We start from the raw sequence: 23,640 nt of genomic DNA on the forward strand, positions 1-23,640 counted from the left end.
TCTTCACACTTGGTAACCGAACTACCTGAACCTAGCAGGATTTTTTTTATAAATTTACAGTTTTATGAATATTTGGAGCAATTCAACCACCATTATCTAAGTTTGAAGCATACTTGGGTACCCAAATACTCTTCCTCCGGTTGTGGTTGGTAAAATCCATCATTTTCATCTTGAGATTGAGTTTGTGGAAGAATACATTCACCATCTAAGAAATAACTCATATATAGATCATTGTGAAGATTAGCAAATACTCTAGGAGAGGATGGAGATGAAGAATCAGATGAGCTATCATCACTTGAATACTCAAGTTTAGTGAATTGGAAAAAAAAATTATTTTCCATGCTTTTCTTCTTCATCTTCTCTAATTTTACTCTCTCAATAATTCTACTACTTTAGCTTAATCATTTCACTAATGATTTCACTAATCATTACCCAAAATTAATCAGGAGGATAATTTAGATATTGATATAAATATCTAGATAAGGATGACCTAAATTTACTTTTAAATGTCTTACTAAAAATAGAATCATGATACCAAAAAAAAACCATGGTCAATTTCATTGTTTCCGCATTATTTACTCAGTTGACTCGAGCATATACTATTATATAACATGTAACTAAATAAGTATACATAAACAATTATTTATCTCGTAAGTATTTTGTTTTTAGAGAATTTTAAAAATAAATTGTGAATACAGAATACTAATGACTGGTGGACAAGGTAGTTTTTAGTTTGTAGAGGAAAGCTGCACAACGGACATCGTAAGGATCAAAACTCACCTTACAAATTGAGAGTGTTGTACCCATTTCATGTGGCGTAGAGGCCCTCTTCAGTCGGTGATTTCCAGTAGATGCGGGTCAAATGTCTATTTGCAATTGGCTCTATCCCATGGTAATCCAACAAAACCAGACTCCAACACTGTTGAGCATTAAGGCCGTTGTTATGGAGCATCTGGCGTTATGCGCTTTTTGGGTGGCCTGGTGTATGCCTGGACTTTTGTTCATGTGTATATCCGCATTCGTCAGGACCATACTCTCACGGTGGTTATACCTTCTACACGCGAACTTGTTACACCATCCTTGGCAGGCTCCGCGTTCTGTGCAGAGCTTCAGCGGGTATACTGTTTTAGCGGTCGCGAATGCGTAAATCCAACTAGAATAGTGTGCTCATTCCCTGTTCCATTACAAACGGCACGGAATCTGTTACTCTTGCCATTGGACAAGTTGCGTCTAGGCAGGCAGGCCGGCGTAAAAACTTTCGCCATAGATTTACTGGATAATGTTTTACGAGATAGTCCCCAGCCTACCCTGGACTTGTTCTGGGACAAAAGGCTCTGGTTCTGCACGAAGCAATTATGCATCTTTGGAAATTTGAGTGCATAGACGCCATCCAAAGGGTGCTAAGGTCGTGCAATAATTCACAAGTAGTTGACAGTACCACACTGAAAAGGCGAGGGTACCCAAATATACCTCAAACTAAAACATTTCCTACCTATAAGTCCTTTCTCCGAGAGTGATTGTCTATGGACTGAGTGAGACAATACAACTAATCGGTTCAAACTTCGTGTGGACGTCTATGGATACGAGATCGAGACATTACAACAACGAAGTATGTTACTTGATAAAAAGGTTCGGACTTAACCAAACACAATAGAATTCACTTATCAAGTAAATAGGAATTAACGTTTGTGTAATTTACTTTAATTATAATAAAACAATTATAATGCGGAAATATAAAGTAAATGACACAGCAAGATTTTGTTAACGAGGAAACCTCAAATGCAGAAAAACCCCGAAACCTTGTCCAGAATTGAATACTCTCAGGATTAAGCCGCTACACAAAATTTGTTCGTACTCGTGGACAAAAAGTTATCAGATTTAAATTGAGTTTGGATTGTTCATACATGAATTCCAGTTGACGGCACCTGTCTTTTGCTAGATAATGCTTTGTGGTCTATGTCGGGTTGTATTCTCCCAACTTAAAAACAAGAAAAATCTAGAGAACCATGGCAATGTTTGTTTAGTTCAAGAACCGGACAAATCGACCTGAAAATAAAATACTCTGAGATCCGGGTTCGAAAATTGTATATCAATGTGATTCGAGTTTTATTTGATTGAACATGTAGTTTCAACATCGATTTTATTACTAATTGAATAACATATAATCCTACAAATGGATTTATTTGAGTACTAGTCATATTATTGAAAAAGAAGAACTCCCAGTTGGGAGTTCCTCCATATTTTTCATTATTGTGTATATTATTGAAGTGATGTTTAGGCTAGTTTCATCACATGAGCGTAATTTTAATTTTCGCCACCACCTCATATCAAGTATGAAAATTTTTGAGGTTAACATATCCAGTTGTGCGACTATTTTTTGCTTTAATGAAGTGAACGAAGAAAATAAAAGAAGAAGCCATCTTTTTATATGCAAATATACTGAGACAACAAAGCACAAAACACGGTTTAGGAAATGCATCTACTCTTTTCATTTTGTTTTTGAAGCAAAAGGTTCATGTTTACTTTTTATGGACTGAGTATGTTCATGCGCATTAAGATCGTTTCAAGTTTCAAAACATCAATCCGAGTGGCATTTCTCTGTAGTTAATTGTTTTTTTTTGTTAGGGTAAAAAAAAATGTGTGGCTGCTGGGATTCGAGCCCAGGTCTCCACGGCCACAACGTGGAATTCTTACCACTAAACTACAGCCACATGAGTGTTCATGATTGACAGATACTCTTACTGAACACTTACACGGTTTTCATTTTTCTTGGACTGCTGCATGCGTTCATCATTACCAGTTTCAAAGTTTATGCTACAGATATAGCTTCATGCTTGCATAATTAAGCTAAGAAAATGGAGGTTGTAAAGTAGTAGCCTAGACAAAATACAGTCTTCCATCCGTCCATGTGCTTGCAAAGTTGATTCAATTTCATCCGTTGGAATTGTTGTTTAAATTAAACCATTTAACACGATCTCAGCTAGTTAATTACGATGGTGAATCCTTACTTATATTGTCACCCATTCGTTTCAACTTCCGTAACCCCTGATAATGCGCCCACCATGTAATACCTCCATGATCTCATCATCATGTTACTTATGAACACAAATTCATTCCCATTTTTATTTCATGCATGTAGCGCACTCTCTTCAGCTACACCTATGCGCTCTATAAATAGGACCAAACCTACTCATTCCTTCATCACAATCTCTCTAGCCTCTTCTCTCTGTCTCTCTCAAGAACTCTCTCTGTGGGTAACCATGGCTGCAGCTTATTTAACTTCTTCAAAATTGCTATTCATCACAATGTTCATTGCATTAACTCTGAGCACAATGGATTCCAACACAATCGGTGCTACTGGTGTACTAGCACGACCTTTGTCAGACGTTAAGACTGCGACGACGATATCCTTAGCTGCTCGATTACAATCAGATGGGTCATATTCTGAATGTTGGGACTCGTTAACGGAGCTTCAAGCATGTACCGGTGAGGTTATACTATTCTTGCTCAATGGTGAAACACATTTAGGTCGGAACTGTTGCCGAGCAATTCATATAATCCAGCATAATTGTTGGCCGGCTATGCTTGGGTCATTGGGGTTCACTGAAGAGGAAGGTAATATGCTTCGGGGATATTGCGATGCCACTGCCGATGTTGTACCTACCCCACTATCACCTCCTTCTACGGTTCCTCTCGTGAAGGATGATTTGAAGCCCTGATCAATCAAACCACTATCTTATTTACTATTTTCTCTATATTATGCTCAGTGTCTAGATGTTGCATTGTAATAATTTGAGTTCTTTTTCAACTTTTACAAGTAATCCTATGTTTTGGTGTGATTGGAATATGGTTTTTTAAGCATAACTTTATCGGAAAAATATGTTCGAAAAGGTTTAGCTCCTAAATATCCGCGCGTGCCCTTTACTTGGTTGGTAGTACGTCTGAAAATTTCTGGTTGGAATGAACTAATTAGAGAGAAAATTGAGAGCAAATTAGAAAAGTGCAGTATGATACGGTTGTCATGGAGGTTAAATTTACGAAGTTGTTCGCGTTTTCTTTTTTATGCTACTAACATAGACTAACGTATCTGGCATAAGGGCCATTTTGAAACCTTATAGAAATTCTGTTGGTCAAATGTCAACAACTATACCATGGAGAAATCTGCAGTGTGTTTGATGCACGAGTGTGATCAAATTAATACCACAAATCTTTTGAAATGTTGAGTGCATAGATGTCATAGAGTGCTGGAGGTCGATCGGTCACAGTATAATTCACAAGCAGTTGACATCGCCACACCTTTCGCTAGCTAATGCTCTTTGGTTTATGCTAGCTTCGCTTGTATTCTCCCAGCTTAAAAACAATAAAAATCTACTAAAAGCTGGGCAATTTTTCTAGCAAACGTGAACCTTTTATTTGGCGATCTTTTTATCGAGCCTTTCGGTTTAACCCAGGAACAAGAGAATTTGGCAATAAAATAACTGGATGTTGAGATTTGGGTTTGAAGATTTTTTATTAATATGGTTAGACATTTACTTCACTGGACATGGTCAAAATTAAGTACTCTTATAAAGAATACAACGTTGCAGGATAGTTGGGATGAGAAAAGTAATTCATATCCCCAAACTGATTTGCATATCCCTCAATCATGAGTCAATCTGAATACCAAAGAAAAACAAACAAATAACTTCGTATCCATCCCTCAAACTTTACCTGGTGCTTGGATAGTTTCTCACTATTATGTGTATCTTCAAAGTAAGATTCAAGTTCAAGTTATCACACGAACATGTTTTCAGTTTTCGCCACCATCTCATGTCAGGTACGAAAATATTTGAATTTAACATATACATACACAAGTTGTGTGACTATTGTTTTCTTTGATAATGTTGATGAAATGAATAAAGAAATGAAGAAGCCTCCTTTATATGCACGCTGAGATAACAATGCACAAAAAGACGGTTTAGGAATGCATCGGGGGTTTTTCTTCATTAAATGTTCATGCGTATATTATTCACAAGAATAATGCATGGGTTGATATCTCCATCATGCATTAAATATCGTCTTTGATCCATTCCTACACATATTCGGCTAATTTTGAAGCAGCATCTGTATTTTCCATTTTTCCTCCTCAGTCATCACTTGAGTAATATTGGCCATTCATGTATTTTCGATATTTTTCCTTGACACATTTACCACATGTCTTAACATGTTTCCACACTCCCATACCGAAAAAATGAACCAATGAAATAATTCTGCATGTTCTTCCTTTCGGTCTTAGCCTATTCAATTATTAATCACTTTATTTCATCCATTTTACCAACAGAATTCGTATTATAGTCTACGAGCTTCATTTTTTAAAAACTGCAAAACTAAATAAAAAACCATTAAATATATACAAAACAAAAAATTAATAAATGTAAATTTAGTAAATATACTGTTTTGCTATTTCCCTCACTCCTCACGGCTCTAATCACAGCTCAAATGACGTGTCGCAACACGTGTAATAAAAACGTGGGAGAAAGAAAAGCATCCCGTCAGATATTTATGTAACTGAAGTTTAAAATTTGTATTTTTTTCTCTCTCTATTGGAGAGATAAAATTGTTAAACTAAAGGGGAACAAAATCTAGATCTCACTATAATTCTATATATGAGCCAAGAGGGAAAATAGGAGAACATCTGATGAATTTTTTTTCTTTTATTTGTTGAAGAATCATTGAAATCAGTAAGTGATACTACCGATTACCGATATTCATTCTTTGATTCATATCTTATATTTGATTTATAATCAGAATTTGTGTTGTGTAGTCCATATATAATATAAAAGAGTTGGGTTTCTTAAACTCACTACTAGGATTAATCTCATAGGGTAATGTTATTCAGTTCTCTGTTTCTTCTACTTTGATTTCTATGAGATAGTTTGGTGTTTTTCTATATATAGTTTGATTTTGTAAAGTGACTAGGGCTTAACCCGTGCCGTAAAGGATATGTATTTCAAATATATCCATCGGTTCATACATATCATAACTGTTTGCGAAAATCGATCAACTTGATCCAAGTCTAAATGTTTTTGAGGTGTTGATTAATAAACATGTCTTAGCTTCAAATATTTTAATACTATGTCTGTAAATCATACAATCCTTTAGGACAAATATAGTTAAATGTTAACCAACTCTTCGAAATCCTATGGGCCTATGGGTAGTAGAACAACATTTCATTAACTTCTTCAAAACAAAGTAGTGTCCCTACTTCGAAAAGAAATAAATCATCAAAGGTCGTTCACCAAATTTGTAACAAATATGAAACACAAAATTACTTCAAAATCAATCAGATTAATTTTACAAAATCTGTTAGCTTCAAGAATTATTTTTCTCCCTTTGGTGATATAAATTATTCTAAATTTGCATAGATTTATGTCTTCTTAAAGTTTAATAATATGTAATTCTTGATCCATTTCATTTTTGATCTACTTATCTTCTCTCTTTACCTAATAACATGAACTATTTCTCAAGTATGCATAATCATATGAAGTCGAGGAGAAATGGCAAAAATATAAATCATGACAAAAAATGGGAATAGAGAGATATGATAAGCTAAATCAATTACAATTGATTCGCGTGTAGCCTTGTATGTGGTCAAATTTTTTTATAGGTTTCATCTCCTTACCTTCCCCGACCCGACAAATCTTAAAACCATAGCTATTGATTTATCTTCTTCCTAGAAAAATATGGCCTTTAATTTTTTTTTAATTTTTTTTTTAAAAAAAAAAACAAATTTAAAAACTAATAAGGGCTTGCGCCGCAACTTGTTGCTCGCTTGCCTACTATGTAATTATTTTTTATCAATTTTTTTTTTTTAACTAAGGGCAACTAAATAACCTTAGGACACCTTTTTCATCCCACTACCACTACTTTCTTCCACCACCACCGCCACCATTAACGTCGTCACTCCACCATTCTCACCAACACCCACCACCATTATCCCCACCGCAGATCTACCACCCTTGCCCACCATCACAACTACCATTAATGCCTACTGATTTAATATAAAATAAATTCTTTATGTATTGTATTAATAAAAAATATTTATTTGATTAATGAAAGAAATATTTATCATGAAATATTAATAGAATATTTATTATTGAAAATTAATTAAACATATCACTTTACATCCGTAGATTCAGCTTTTCCAAGAATGAATCCATTATAGCACGGGTGTTATATAAATTACGTATAATCATATTAGATTATTTATTGAAAATAACTTCTAGTCAAATTGTTCTGGACAATGAAAAAAGAAGCTCAAAGAACAGTGGTTTTTATTTACATGTAAGATCATTTTGTAAATACTAATCTATTGTCAAATTATAACGTGTAATCTGAATAATCTTATAAGTTTCTCTCTAAGATTATCTATCAAGATGAAATCAAAATTCTATTTCCACTATTATTTAAACAAATAGAAACGAAAAATTGGTTCTTGAAAAAATCACCTTTCTAGACCAAAAAGTTGTGAATAGATTGAAACCCCGACGACCTGTGCTAGCCAAATTTTAATCACAAAATACAGGCACCCCTAAATTTCAACCATGAGGTTATTTCAATCAATAAGGTTATATCTGAAAATGTATACTTCAGCTAAATATACAACAAATGATATTCAAGAAAATGATAGAAACCTCAAACATTCATACATGAAACAATGTAAAAAAGAAAGGATTTTCTCAAATGTTGTTAGCTCAGAGTAGTTTGACTGGTCACGGATGTACGTTTTGGTGGACGAAGATTAAGAGAAAATTGAAACAAGATTGAGCGGAACTATACTCTTGGATTTGATTTTTTTCCTTTCGCAATCTACTCCCTTCCCAACTTCATTTCTGATTTTCATTTGCTCCAAAGTAAGGAATTAGAGTTTTCAAACCCACTCATCTTACTGAATGTGAGCGAGAGAATCAATTGTTCAGTTTTATGGGAAGGTAGGTTTGTAATTTTCAGTTGATCAATTTTTTCCATTTTGATTTAGACTTTGAGATGGGAATAAGAGAATATGTAATGAATTTTTCTCAATTAAAGCGTGTATTCATGGGTTCGAACGAAACCGTGAATTTATCAATTGGGAGGAAAAATCAGGACTGGTCTTTATCTTTCCTAACTTAGTGAAGCTTCATTATATAATACAGTACAAAGAAATGGGCAGAAAAGTATACATAGCTAGGGTACTACCCTTACCGTAACGACACATCTCGATAATAAGTAAAAAAAATGTATTGATCTTTACTTGTGCCCGTTTCTTTGTAGTAATTATATAATGTGACATTTTGGGTTTATTTTTATTTTTTTGATCTTTCATGTATTTTAGCCGAGTTTATTTTATTTTATCAATAAGACGATCAACCACAACTTCTAATTTATAATATTACCCATTTTGTAGCGATACAAAATTAACATAGCCTATTGATACTCACCAATCATCGCCACCACTACAGAAACATATATAATACTATTTAATTCTCCACCACAACCGCCACTACCTCCCATTAGCCGTTTATCGTACTTCTAATTTTAAATCACAAACATCATGAGTAAAATTAAGATTGAACAAACTTAGGTCGTTAGTTAATTTATTCCATTATTTTTTTTATTTTTATATACTCTGTTGTATTGCAATTAATTTTATTTTAACGGTTAAAACCATGATTTATATAACAGGGTGTTAAAGGTAGCAGGGGTACCGTTTAGGTGATCCGGCGGCTATGATCATTTTTTTTAAATGGTATGGTATCATCCTAAAATTATGATTTTTTTATCAATTATGATGACCAACTACATCTTTCACGATACAATGTTGCTTGTGTTGTAAATATACAGAACTAATAATGTCCACGACTATTCACCAACATCACCATCATAAAACCACCCATCGGCATTATTTTTTCCACCACCAATGATATTATCGCCTCCACCAACACCGCTTGTCCGCTTCTACCAACCACTACTTCTTCCACTACTAACCACTAATTTCTATTGATATAGTAATTTTTATTAAAATTATTTAGTAATGTACAAATACATATTTATTAGATTAGTTAAGAGGATATTTAATGATGAAAAATTTAATAAATTATTCATTATGAGAGATTAATGAGACACTAATTAATAAAGCACTCATAATGATTAATTTTAATTAAAGCAAACCACAACCATGGATTTAACTTTCCCCAGAATACATCCTAGCAACTCTTTATCTAGGCTAAACTGTCCAAACAATGCTTTATATTCTTGATGGATTTGTTGTAATTCTGATTTGTAGCGATAATTTTAAAGTAAATATTCAATTGAATCAATTCTATATTTTTATGTGAAAATTTAAAATATGTAAATGCACATAAAGTGTTCGATAATTTGGTGTGAAGCAATAATTTTAGTTTGTTTTAGTAATAGTATGCTTTTACGGATAATTGTAAAAATGACTACATACAACACTTGCAAACAACATCCATTAGAAACCTTTGCATTCATACTGCATTTTACCAACTCAGTTGGTGAGTAGGAGTTTTTATTTTATTATCAACATCCCTTTTTCATACTTAACCTTTGTAATACTTATCCGTTGGGGATAATTCTTAAATGTGGTAACTGCATGGTTTACTTTTAATATGCTTAGCTTCTTTTCTAGTTAGTCCCTTCCCTTCTTGCTTCTCTTTTCGGCTAAAGTGGTATAGTGTTGTAAATTTAATTAATGCGTGCACGAGGAGAAACAAACGTTCCCAAGGGGTAGTGATAATTTGGGAAGGAAACAACTGAGTAAACACGTAATATTGGTAAAGACAAGGTTTAAAGTTAGCAAAACACGTAATACCAAACCATCTTCTTGATTACATGCATTCCTACTATTGCCGTCCATAGGATTCTTCTTGTTACATTTTCATGTATTTTTATACGTATTATAGTTCGTGGTCTGCCTGGCCTTTTAGTTTTATCCTCAGGATTAAGCACATCCGTGACTATCAAATCATCAACATCCACTGTTATGGTATCCACAATATCTGCTCCCGGTGAATCACTTTCTTGCACTCCTTTACACTTCTCATTAGTGGCGGGACTCTTTGTTTTAATCTCACAAATTGTGTTTTTTTTTAACAAATCCAATTGTATGACTAACAATTGCCTAAGATCATTGAAACCAAGTTCTGATTTTACTGCCATATCTGCAACCTCACTGAAAAGAATACTCAAGTTATTATAATGATCATGCTCAATGGTGTTTTGTCAATACCCAGTATTAACTTTCATACTTGTGTGAGATCTCTTCACATCTTTCCTCCAACATATTTTTATATACTTATCAGGTATCAACTTGATTCCATGCCTAATTAATACATTAAGAGATCTACATAGCATTCCTTCAAACTCAAGCACCCGACAACTACAAGACACCTCGCAGATATTTGAATAAAATATCACATCAAAGTTCATTTGCTTTTGAATCTTTTGCCCATCAATCCCTTCGATCCACACACTTGCACGAGTAACATACTTAAATTTTCCAAGAGGATCCTCTGCTTGTTTAATAAGTTCACAATACATTTTCGAGGTCAGTTCATCTTGAAAGTATTTAAACTTCGACAAAGTATACAACCCCAGCATCTGTGTTTCCATTTCAAAAAATGTAGCAGTAAGAATCAATTTGGACCACGTTTCTGTATCAGCTACAGTCTCTTTCTCTGCCTTATCCCTCATTACACGTTCAAATTGCTCTACAAATTGTTTCAAAGTTGTCTTTGGACCAAGGTAACCATCTAAAAATGAGTTCATACTCTCGCTTCTTTGTGTAGATTGCATTCCATCCTAGAAACAATCATTTAAAAAACAAGGTACCCAACGATGTTTGTCTTCGTATAAGTCTTTAAGCCTTTCATTGTCACACAATTCATACTTCTGTAACATCTCCATCCATTCTGTTTCAAACTTTGATGGATATTGAGAATTATAAACAACTTTTTTCATTGTATACGTAATGCGCGAATAATTACTATGATTTTTAAACTTCACGGGAAAATTTTTTTCATCACATGCCATATGCACCATCTATGTCTACTGTTGGGGAAGACTATTTCAATCGCATTTTGCATGGCCTTGGCTTGGTCAGTTATTAGTGCAGGAGGAGCACATCCGGACATACAATCAAGCCACTTTGAAAATAACCATATAAAAGAATTTGTATCTTCATGTACTACCAACCCACATCCTAATAGTATTGATTCTCCATGGTGATTTAACCCAACAAATGAAGCAAACGGCATATCATACCGGTTCACCAAGTATGTGGTGTCAAAAGAAATAACCTCACAAAACTCTTTATATTCTTCTCTTGACCTACCATTTTCCAAAAACAGGCTTCTCAAATGCCTAGTGTCATCTGTATCGACACTTGAATAAAATCTAAAACCTTGTGAACCCATCTTTGTAAAATACTTTAAAATGGCAACTGCATCTCCTTCTCCTAGTCGTGCAGTTCGCAATTTATCAATTAGATTTCTACAATATTTTTGAGAACACGTCATATTCTCTTGTCCGCCGGATTCATTTACACAAACATCATAACTTTTACACAACCTTATACCATATTGATCAAGAAGATCAATTTGATTCTTTACCAGAGAATCAATGAAACGGTTACAACGAAAATGTCTGGCGAATTCCGGTTTCAGTTCATGATTATGCTCCAAATTTAGCTGACTGATTACATAACCAACTAGACAATCTAACCGCAACACTAGCTTGGCTTGACAACCACATTTTATTGTCGCTTGAGGCCTTAATTGTTTTTCAGAGATGGAATTACACTTACCTGCTTGAGTACAAGTAAACTTGTAGCTTCTTGTACACCCCGCACCATTCTTCACAGACGTGCTTTTCACTACAGGAAATCCTTTCACTTTCCCAAGTGTCTTGTAAAACTCCCATGCATCATCTATAGACTCAAACCCCATACCAAGAGCAGGTTGTATATTAGATTTGATTCCACTAATATCAATGCAATCTGACTTTTCAAAAGTCTCCTCCTGCATCAATTAAGATAATCAATACCATACAACATAAAAAAAAAAGTTCTTTTAGTCACTGAGACATTTTATCAAACAACTAATATGCATGTTCTCTATCATATTAGTTAGTAGCACATAACGTTGTTCCATGATACTGAGAATAAAATTTCCAATACTGAAACTGGAGCATAACAATCCCTACAACCAAATTTAATTTATTTTCCAAATAAGTGAAGAATTACTGGTTTTAGAGCGATTACACTAACTGTGTTCTCCACATTGGAAGATTCTCCTATTTCTTCAATATACATCTTCTTAAAAGATCGGTTACACTAACTGTGTTCTCCACATTGGAAGATTCTCCTATTTCTTCAATATACATCTTCTTAAAAGATCTCTGTGGATTTCCCAACCTCTTAGAAAAATAATAATGTTCCGGTGAAGTAGTTCACCAAAATTTTGTTTAAAACACATTTCAAATGTGATTTCAAAGTTCCCAAATTGTAATTTTCATCACAAAACAGAAAGTCAAATCTGTAGACAACTAATTAGCTGGGTACTTTTCTCTCTGCCACGTTTTTATTACACGTGTTGCCACATGTCATTTGAGCTGTGATTAGAGCTGTGAAGAGTGAGGGGAATATCAAAGTCAGTAAATATATAAGAGTTAAGCACTTATCATTAAACCACCTAATTTCTTTGACAAGGCCACATCTGACCAACCTTTCATGTACAAGCCTTTTGGATTATTCCATTTACCCCGCCAAACACCCCTTACACTGGTGTTTTTTTGACAATATTTTGATACTCTTTTTAATTTTATTTTTACAATTTCTCTCACTCTAAATACACCACTCACCAGTGTTATCTTCATGTTTATGAAATTGTTCAAGGTATACTCATGTGAAGTCTTTTCAGGAAGTAGCTAGCGAATACCCAATCAATTGGGCGCCTCTCCAAATCATCTTTTGAGCAAATATAATCACTTGATAACTATTTTTAGTTTTCGCCACCATCTTACGGGAAGTATGAAATTTTTTAAAATTCAACATATGTATGTTGAGTGTAGCTACTAGCTAGTGTTTTACTAGCTAAGAAAACATAAAGCACATGGAATCCGATACCTCATAACCCATCGTTTATGTATACAAAGAGGACTAGCTACTAGCTAGCTAGGCACAAACAAGGCTTAGAAAGGCCGAATTCATTTGTTTTTTCTGTTGCATTATATATTTGTGTGTAATACTCATAAATACGATGTGTGTGTTCATACATCCATCGAGCTCCATGCCTTACCAACGACTTAATAGCATATACGTACATGCACCATATGAATGTTCCGATACCAGGTTCATTCCGTGTTCTTCCAACACAAAAACGTATGCGAGTACACAACAACACAAGTCTATATATTCAACTTAATATCACTTTATTTCAACAAATCAATGATCAATTCGAGTGCCCTTTTGGACCTTTTCCTTCAAAAAAAATTTTCCGAATGACTTAGTTGTAAATCAACATAGGATCTGCTTGCATGTTTTTTTGATAAAAAGTTGGGTTTTCGATTTTGTGCCACCTAGGCCGTGATGGGGGTTTGAAAGTTGTGATGCACGGGAATTTCATTATTTCCTCACTATTTAGTATTTACTCTGTTGAGCGTATACTGTAATCGAAGGTAGTTAAATGTTAGTTCAGTTTAAAAGCAATTATCTGCAGCGTATTTGATACACGAGTGATCAACAAAGACCTCTTTTGAAATTTGAGTGCATAGATGCCATACCAATGGGTGCAAGGGTTGATAGCACCGGCCTTTTGCCGGTTAATACTTCTTTTCTTTTCTTTTCTTTTTTTTCACAGCTAATACTCTGTGGTAGATGGAATGTTGGGCAAAAAAATTCCAATCATGGATTAAAAGCGAAACAAAATACAAAGCAGTTGAGGATATATATAATACAGTTGAGGTAAAATATAAAACAGATAGGCAGAATAAAAACAAATAGAAAAAACGGGCATAAAACCTAGAAATCCCGTATAAAAAACTAGAAAGAACACCAAAATAAGAATCCATCACAGAGAATATCTCTTAGTTTTTTATTATTATTTATATCTTCAAATCAGTACCGTTGTTTATGTAATAAAGTCCCAAAATTTGTCAATAAAAAAATAATGTGTGGCTGCTGGGATTCGAGCCCAGGTCTCCACGGCCACAACGTGGAATTCTTACCACTAAACTACAGCCACATCATTGTTCACCTACGACAGAAAATAATGCTTATAGGGGCCATCAGTTGCACCTGCGTCCTTTTTTTTCCCCTTGGACTTTGACAAAACGAATATCATCTGCATGTGCTCATGTTTACTAGTTATATGCTACAATTAACATTGCTGCTAATGCTTGCAAAAATCCAATTTTCATACATTATTTAAATTAAAGCTACAAAATAATGTGGGTCAGAAAGTAGTAGTCTAGACCCTAGTTAGTAAGTTCGCGAATGATTCGCGAATCATTCGCGAATTTTTCCGTATCACGAATTTTACCGTCTTATTCGCGTACGTTTGCAACTCCGAACCCAAGTCGCGTATTATGTGGCATTCCCGGATTATTCGCGAATCGTTCACGAATTTTACGTATCCCGAATGATACGTCCGGTTAATTCGCCATAAATTCTTTAGTTTTTACTTTACAAAGACTCCATTTTTTGGGCTTTACTGCCTCCCGAACATACACGACCGAATATTAGACGTGTTGTAATTTTTATGAAACAAAAACGACTGAAGAGATTTGAAGGTGAAGGTGAAAGAGACCTCAAACTCACTAACCAAGCATCTAAGCCACCATACGACGTCCTTTTGGATAACTAATGTTGTATATATTATTAATATCATCATATTGAGTTTATTTTTTCCTTAAATAACTCACACATATGCATAAAAATTGGTCTATGACCTTATAAATACAAATTATTTATTATATATAGATACCGAATTTTCAGATCCGAACTCACATTTATAAATCGAATTATACACGTACGTATGCCGTTCCGAATTAATGACGAATCACGTCCCGTTGACCGAATTTTGGACCGAATCTGGATTTTACAAAACCGTATAATACTCGTACGTTTGCCGTTCGGTACGCTTGCCAAATCCCGAATTGCTAACTAGGATCTAGACAAAATACAGTCAAGGCCCACGCTTGCAAGATTGATTCTTTTCATCTTCTACTTCATAGTTGAACTTGTAGTACATACGTTAGAATTACTGTTTAAACCATTTAACACTATCTCAGCTAGTTAATGACGATATTGATCTTCACTTATAATTTCACACCCATTCGTTTCAACTTCCGTAAATAGGTCCATGATCTCATTATCATCTATAAATAGGTCCAAACCCACTCATTTCTTCATTACAATCTCTTTACGCACTTTTCTCTCTGTCCCTCTCAAGAACACGCACACCATGGCTGCAGCTTATTCATCTTCTTCAAAGCTTTTATTCACAATGTTGATTGCAATAACTCCGAGCACAATGGATTCCAACAAGATAGGTACTACTGGTGTACTAGCAAGACCTTCATCAGATATTCAGACTGCGACGCCCATATCCTTAGCTGCTCGTTTGCAATCAGATGGGTCATATTCTGAATGTTGGGATTCGTTGACGGAGCTTCAAGCATGTACTGGTGAGGTTATACTATCCTTCCTCAATGGTGAAACACATTTAGGTCTGAACTGTTGCCGAGCAATTCATATAATCCAGCACAACTGTTGGTCCCATATGCTTGGATCACTGGGCTTCACTGAAGAAGAAGGTAATATACTTCGAGGATATTGCGATTCCACTGCCGAAGTTGCACCAGCTCCACCATCACCTCCTTCTATGGTTCCTCTCGTGAAGAATGATTTGAAGCCATGATCAATCAAACCACTATCTTTTTTACTATTTTCTCTATATTATGTTTAGTGTTTGGATGTTGCATTGTAATAATTTGAGTTCGTTTTGAACTTTTAATAGTAATCCTATGCTTTGGTGTGATTGGAATATGGTTTCTTAAATGGCAGATTTGTGTGCGTAACTTTATCGGGAAAAAAACACAAAATTAGTTAAAAAGACCAAAATCAACAATTCCTGGGTGAAATGGACAGTTAGATTTTGATACTGTTTAAATTGACAAAAATGTAAAAATAGGCAGGACGTAACCAGTTTCATCGTGCCCATTTTCAAATATTTTTTCTTATTTTTAATTTACACAAGATGTATCCAGTTTCATCCTTGCTATTTTTTAAATTTAAGCCCGGATGAAACCAGTTTCATCCTTACTATTTTGTTTTTTGGTCATTTCATCCAAACTATTTTTTACTCGTCCATTTGAACCGTGATTTAAAAATATTTGGACAAATGATCCAAATCCGGAAAAAAAAAAAAAGGGTACGGAAAAGGAAAAGTTGATTCTTTTTATCGATCCTTCTTGGATCAACTCAGGAACATGATAATTCGGCAATAAAAGTAGTAGTCTCAGTCTCTAGACCCTAGTTAGTAAGTTGGCGAATGATTCGCGAATTATTCGCGAATTTTTCCGTATCACGAATTTTACCGTCTTATTCGCGTACGTTTGCAACTCCGAACCCAAGTCGCGTATTATGTGGCATTTGCGAATTATTCGCGAACCGTTCACGAATTTTACATATCCCGAATGATACGTCCGTTTAATTCGCCATAAATTCTTTAGCTTTTACTTTTCAAAGACTCCATTTTTTGGGCTTTACTGCCTCCCGAACATACACGACCGAATATTAGACGTGTTGTGATTTTTATGAAACAAAAACGACTGAAGAGATTTGAAGGTGAAGGTGAGAGAGATCTCAAACTCACTAACCAAGCATCTAAACCACCATACGACGTCCTCTTGGATAACTAATGTTGTATATATTATTAGTATCATCATATTAAGTTTATTTTTTCTTTAAATAACTCACACATATGCATAAAAATTGGTCTATGACCTTATAAATACAAATTATTTGTTATATATAGATACCGAATTTTCAGAGCCGAACTCACATTTATAAATCGAATCATACACGTACGTATGCCGTTCCGAATTACTGACGAATCACGTCCCATTGACCGAATTTTGGACCGAATCTGAATTTTACAAAACCGTATAATACTCGTACGTTTGTCGTTCCGTACGTTTGCCGAATCCCGAATTACTAACTAGGCTCTAGACAAAATACAGTGTAGTAGGTCCATGCTTGCAAAGTTGATTCTTTCTTATTTTCTGCTTAATGACGATGGCGATCCTCTCTTATAGTTTCACCCTTTCGTCAACTTCCATAATAATTTTACCCATTCGTCAACTTCCGTAATAATTTTACCCATTCGTCAACTTCCGTAAGTGTTGCACTATGATTCGGTGGTGATTGCATAACCTTATGCTTATGATTTGGTGGTTTCTTAATAAATAGCAGAAAAAAAGAAAAAAATATGTTGACGGCCGAGGGATTTGAACCCGAAAAAAATAAAAACAAAGTTGACGGCTGTGGGATTTGAACCCACGCCCTTTCGGACCAGAGCCTGATTCTGGCGCCTTAGACCACTCGGCCAAACCGTCTTGTTGCACAAATAGACAATAGTTAAAGAATAATTCAGACTGACTGCCAACTAAAAAAAGAAATTAATAAAGAACACGTAACCAGAGAGATCCATTTAGTGATTCTTCACCAGATTATATTGAAGTGAAAGGAATGATTATTATCCTCGTGTTTTTAGGGGCCACTCAAAAGGATTTAGGGGCCAACAATAAAACAAAAAAGGTCACCAAAAGGGAAAATGTAGCCAGTCCTTATCTCGCGTAATTCGTAATGGTAAAATTACCCTTATATATTCAGAGGATATGATAACATTTTTATCCTCAGATTTCAATCGGAAGACAAAAATTTACCCAGACTTCCGATTGTAGTCGGTGCAGTATTAGAATGATTTCTGTTTCATTTTTTCCATTTCTTTTTCATTTTTGAGTTGTTAGAGTTATAGAGAAGAAGGTGAAGGAAAAAAAGGGAAAACCCATTTCAAAAACATTTAGTACCTAAAAAGAGGCTTTATGATGCAGGATATCCTTTATCATTCTCAGACAAAGCTCAGAAGCTTCTAGTCTTTGTTCTGTTTCCTAGTTTTATTACAACTCTTTTTAAGTTTATTCAATGTTTAGGAATTCTATTTTAGTTTAAATTTCTTTATTTAGATTTCTAGTCGGTTGTTTAGAGCCTATATAAACAGGCATCTTCATTGAAGACAAGTACATTGTTATCAAGATTATTATTATCAAACTATTATTAACTTTCAGTTCTTAACTTCTTCTTCATGTTTATCATTCTTCTTCGTTTCTTAAACTCTTTTCGATTCTCTGCAATCTCCTTATTGCTTTCCTCTATAACTCTATTTGTTATACATTACATTATTTACACAGTCATTTATCACATACCCGTGCACACCATTTAGCCATAACAAAAAGGAGGAAAGCACCATTAGTATTACAATTAATCCAACCAAATGGCAGGAACTTACGTTTATCAATACTACTAACATCAACGAAGGTTTTAAGAGGAGTACTAGGGTTATCGAAATAATCATGGCTTTCAACTTGGCTAAAACTTCACTAAGAGTTTCTTTTTTTTCCAGCAAACACTAAGTTATTCCTAGTGCTCCAAATAAACCGAAGGATATCAGAGAGAAAAATATTAGGCTCTTCAGACAAAGAAGAAACATGATAAAGTAACCAGTAATAAAACCATGAGAATTGGATACAAATAAACCAAACCTGATATGCAAAATGGCGATGCTCAAGAGCATGCATAACATATTCATCATATTACAAGTAGTGGATCCAGCATTCAGGACGATAAAACCAGTACGGGAATGGCCTTCATGGATGGTTCCTGATAGACACATTTTTGTGTCCGATTTGTCTCGATTCTATATATTGTTAGCGCTCATTTTTGTACTTATTATGGTGTTTTATTTATTTGTAGGTATTTTTGGCTAATAAACATTTTTGGAAAAATTGGCTCGAAAAGTTGTCGGAAAACACCCGGAGGACATTTGCTATTCGGACTCTCACTTTGGATAAGGGGTAACATAATTACTAAGGGGCATCCCATTTCAAGGCATCTGCTAATCGCACCCCTACTCTGGATAAGGGGCAACCATCTTCAACATTCAAAAACCAGAAAATTGGCGGGAAAATAGTGCAGTTAAAGAACAGTTTTGGTGATCGTGATTTGGAGGAGTTTGAGGTCGATTAAACCTCTGATTTTCATAGGATATACTCCTTATGGGTCTAGGAATCTGATATGGGTATTTAAATCGATTAGAATGGGCTCAAACGACGGATTTTCTCACAACAAGAAAATATGGAAAGTCACGTGTGTGGCCTTTTTTTAGGGAATTTTAGAGTGATTAAAACGTTGTAAACCTTCCCAAAGATTTGTATCTATCTAAGAAATAGTTTAGAATAAAAAGGAAAGCTCAGAAACGCGTAGAAATCCTAAAACAAGAAATTATCGCAACTTAGCCGTGTAGAGAAGGAAAGAGATTTTGGAAGATTTGGGAGAGATTTAATCGGTATTTTTGATATAAATAGATGTTTTGGGTCATATAGAAGGGGTGTCGAGAGTTTGGGAACCTAAGGAGATCCAGAGAAGAAGAAATCACAGCTTTACCAAACTCTATTTCTGCTGTTGCTGCTGTTGAAGAAGAACAACAACTGAAGAACATTGACCCCCGGTTGACAGTCGCAGAAAAGTGTCGTTGTTTAACAGCTGAAGACATTAAGCTGTTCAGAGCAGTCTTATTTCAGGGCAGTCTTAAATCAGCGACAAAGGAACAGTTTTTCTGTAACAGTTCCATTGTAACAGCTGTTTTGCAACACCACTACACTGTTGCAAACAGTCTGTGTTATCACTTTTCACTCTTTTAATAATCTTTTGAGCAACAAACACATATTTTGAGATCATGATTAATATGAGGAGCTAAACCCCATTGCTGAGGCGATAGAGGAAGCTATTTTTCCAACAAAAAGTGGTATATTCTATTTTATCTTTTTATTTGCAATAATTATATGATTATTTGCCTTGAACTATTATTGAATATGATTTTTATTTGAGTGATTGTGATCTATTTTGATGGAGTATGCTTAGTTTTAAGACTTTTGATGCTTCATACTTGGTATTTACAATTATTACTTTTGAAAATCTACTTGTTGCAATATTTTAGAATCAAATTAAACAAGAAAATTGCATAAATATAAGTATTGGTTTAATCACTTTGAACTTGGAAAATAGTGGAATCTTAGCCTCAGTGTTTCTTTTAGTATTGATATCATCTTTGATTGAGTTTGCTATAATTTTTAGTGAGTTTTCTATTTTAATATTAGAATTTAAGTCTAATTAATATCCTTCACAAGTCTGAGAATCGAACCACTTTTACCACTATCTACAAATCACATCAATTTTTGGCGCCGCCGACGGACTTTTTTTAGGGTTTTAGATTTATTTTTTTTATTTTTTTTTTATTTTTTGTCCTTTTTTATGTTTTTGGGTATTTATCTTGTGTCTACAGGTTCTGGATCATAAAGAAAATTGAGCCAAGGAGTTTGGTGATTTCATAAAGACTTGGAGCTAAAGATTAAAGCAAAAAGAACAAAAGAAGAGACAATTTTATTTTAGACAATTTTAGTTTAGGGTTTGTTTATTATTTTATTTAAAAAAAAAATGTATTAGGGTTTATTATTTTTGTAATTTTTCTTTATTTTTTTTGGACTTTTGGACTTTGGGACATTATTTTTTTTTTACCCTACGGAAGGGTACTTTAAATATAAACTGTTTGCAGAGAAGGAGGACAATTACGATATTGTCTCTGCACCTTGGGTTCGTACACTAGACATCGGAGTCAGTGGCCCGAGTCGACTACAACCGATTCATCCCCCGTCTGGAACGGGAGGTAAGATTCTAAACACTCGCGAATCCCCTGTCAGCGAGTTACTGGACTCCTTCGTATGCATATATGTTGAGGACTGAATACGACATTTATTTTTCTAGTAAAGGGCAAGGCCTGGCCATACAAGATAAGGGTTCGGATTTCATCACCGTTCTCTTCTTGCCCGCTTTAGGAACACGTAACCTACGCGAACCTAAGCCTAAAATTTTGACTAGAACGACCGATAGGGTAACGAGCTTAACAGGAAAGTCATTCGAAAAATATTGGTTACTCTTTTAAGCATACTTCGAAGTTCTTGACGGTTTCTGTAAGTTGAATGCGTGACTGCGCCGCCTTGTAATACCGGTGAGGCCTTGGGTATCAAAGCTCCACCGAGCTTCCCTCGCCTCTATTCAACTTACGTTAACTCGGATTGATTCCAGAGGGGTTTGCTTAAATTGTAACGAATTCCCGTTCGAAGGATTAGAAGCTGGTCTAGAAACAATCTAAGTGGAGCCATCATGCTTTTTGTTTGCTAGAAATCAATAGGTTTGATTTGGTTGAGTCGGCCTTGATCTGTGTTTGCTTACCCTTCCAATTTAGAAAATTCTATTGTATGCCTGAACGTAAAAGAGACGCACTAGGTAGATTTGTTAAAGAGAAACCTAGTAGTTCGAAGCGTCTCGATTACCTTAATCTAGAAAGTCCGGCTTTTGAAGAGTCTGTTTTTGAACGTTCTTTGACTGAGGAGAGAATCCTGTTGCTCCGATAGCGCCAGAAATGGCAACTTTGAAAGCTTTGTTGAATCCAACTAGGACTACCCGTCCTTCGTGTATTAAGTTAGCTGAAACGGAGGCACCCTATGAACTGAAACCTGGGACCTTACAGATGCTCCCAATCTTTTTAGGGAAAAAATGAAAACCCTTATTACCATGTTAGGGATTTTGAGGAAATTTGTAGTACTCTAAGAATTAGAGGCTTAGATGATGATGCTTTGAAACTTAGGTTATTCCCATTTTCCCTGAAAGATAAGGCCAAGTCGTGGCTGTATAGTTTGGACTCCGAGTCAATTGAGACATATGAACAACTTACATCTGCCTTTTTCAATAAGTTTTTCCCTAGGCACAAAACATCGTCTATTAGGACGCAAATATGCACATTTTCACAACAAGAGGGAGAATCTTTATATAGGTATTTGGAAAGGTTCAATGATTTATTATCCCAGTGTCCTCATCATGGTTTAGAAAAGGTTAGGCTAGTTCAGATCCTTTATGAGGGTTTAGATTATTCCACAACGACCATGGTTGAGTCTCTATGCACTGGTGGATTTGAAAACCAAACTGTTGATGCGGCGATGGAATTTTTTAATGAAATCGCCGAAAAAACCCAGCAATGGGAAAATAGTAGGGCACCCCAGAAAACAATTCTTTTAAGTAGAGGAAACGTTAATAGGGTAGAAGGAGGCTATGAATCAGATGCCAAAATTGCTGCTATAGCAAAAAGGTTAGAAGCCTTAGAAGTGGGCCAGACTAGTGGTAGAGTGGAGCCTTTTTGGGAAGGCCAGAATATTGAAGAGCAGGCCAATGCTCTTTATAATAACACTAGATTTGATAACCGTCAAAAGATTGACCCATATTCAGAAACCTATAATCCTGGTTGGAGAAACCATCCGAACCTTTCGTGGTCTAAGGGCCAAAGTCAAGGTCAGTTTAGTAATTCTAATGCTCCCCCAGGTTTTGGCTATACTAAGAATCCTTCAGGACTAGCTCAGTTTCAGAATCAGTCAGATAAGAAAATCCTAAGTTTAGAGGAATCTCTCGCCTTGTTAACTCAGCAAACTGCAAAATTCCAGTTATCCGTAGAACAGAGTCTACAAGCTAGTAACAGGATAGGACAAGAAAATAGTCAGGCTATTTCCGAGTTAAAAACCCAGGTTGGTCTGATAAGTGATTCTTTGAGAGAAAAAGGTAAGTTTCCTAGTCAAACACAACCCAACCCTAGAGGAGTTCATGAATTAGGTGCAAAACCATCGAATCAATTGAATGTTAGAACCCTTAGAAGTGGTAGAGTTGTAGACAATAAGGTAACCATGCCCGATAGTGAACATACTGTAGTTCACCCCTCAGGATCTCACCTCTCAGGACCAGTAGCTGAAGAGACTGATAAAGTTTCTGATGATGTGAATTCGGTTCCTGAAAGGTCTGATTTTAGGCCTAGAGCCCCATTTCCTCAGCTATTAGTACCAACAAAGAAGGAATCGAACTTTAATGACATAGTGGAGGTTTTTAAGCAAGTTACCATAAACCTTCCCTTATTAGATGCAATTAGGCAAATTCCTGCTTATGCCAAGTTCCTTAAGGATATGTGTACGCGAAAGCGAAAACTTAGCGTCCATAAGAAAGCCTTTTTAGCTAGTCACGTAAGTTCAATCATTCAGAACACCACAACTCCAAAGTACAAAGACCCAGGTTCTCCTACCATTGCTTGCACAATAGGTAACTTCCGGGTAGAAAAAGCTTTACTTGACTTAGGAGCCAGTGTGAACTTACTGCCATTCCATGTATACTTACAGCTAGGACTTGGTGAAATGAAACCTACTCAGATGACACTGCAGTTAGCT

General features: G+C 35.2%; 3 protein-coding genes, 3 non-coding genes and 1 pseudogene across 6 annotated transcripts; 2 read left to right on the top strand and 5 right to left on the bottom strand.

The window, feature by feature from the left end:
* Positions 1-2,639: 2,639 nt before the first annotated feature.
* On the bottom strand, positions 2,640-2,711 carry TRNAH-GUG. The gene has a single exon. It is a non-coding gene; the product is annotated as a tRNA-His (tRNA).
* A 549-nt stretch (positions 2,712-3,260) lies between these two features.
* Positions 3,261-3,719, top strand: LOC113279684 (egg cell-secreted protein 1.4-like). Its single transcript, XM_026528358.1, has one exon. The coding sequence runs from the start codon at positions 3,261-3,263 to the stop codon at positions 3,717-3,719; it is 459 nt and encodes a 152-aa protein (XP_026384143.1).
* Positions 3,720-6,874: 3,155 nt separating this feature from the next.
* LOC113279685 (protein FAR1-RELATED SEQUENCE 4-like) lies at positions 6,875-12,352 on the bottom strand. The gene is made up of 5 exons (XM_026528359.1): positions 12,284-12,352; positions 11,067-12,059; positions 10,337-10,842; positions 9,874-10,213; positions 6,875-7,027 (listed from the first exon to the last, which is right to left on the bottom strand). Exons 1-5 carry the CDS (start codon positions 12,350-12,352, stop codon positions 6,875-6,877), a joined length of 2,061 nt encoding a protein of 686 aa, XP_026384144.1.
* Positions 12,353-14,210: 1,858 nt separating this feature from the next.
* Positions 14,211-14,282, bottom strand: TRNAH-GUG. The gene has a single exon. It is a non-coding gene; the product is annotated as a tRNA-His (tRNA).
* Positions 14,283-15,503: 1,221 nt separating this feature from the next.
* LOC113279686 (egg cell-secreted protein 1.4-like) lies at positions 15,504-15,959 on the top strand. Its single transcript, XM_026528360.1, has one exon. The coding sequence runs from the start codon at positions 15,504-15,506 to the stop codon at positions 15,957-15,959; it is 456 nt and encodes a 151-aa protein (XP_026384145.1).
* A 1,619-nt stretch (positions 15,960-17,578) lies between these two features.
* On the bottom strand, positions 17,579-17,658 carry TRNAL-CAG. The gene has a single exon. It is a non-coding gene; the product is annotated as a tRNA-Leu (tRNA).
* Positions 17,659-22,162: 4,504 nt separating this feature from the next.
* On the bottom strand, positions 22,163-22,262 carry LOC113284837 (annotated as a pseudogene).
* Positions 22,263-23,640: the final 1,378 nt, after the last annotated feature.

The sequence above is a fragment of the Papaver somniferum genome, chromosome 5 (genome assembly GCF_003573695.1).
Source record: "Papaver somniferum cultivar HN1 chromosome 5, ASM357369v1, whole genome shotgun sequence".
NCBI classification, from domain to species: Eukaryota; Viridiplantae; Streptophyta; class Magnoliopsida; order Ranunculales; family Papaveraceae; genus Papaver; species Papaver somniferum.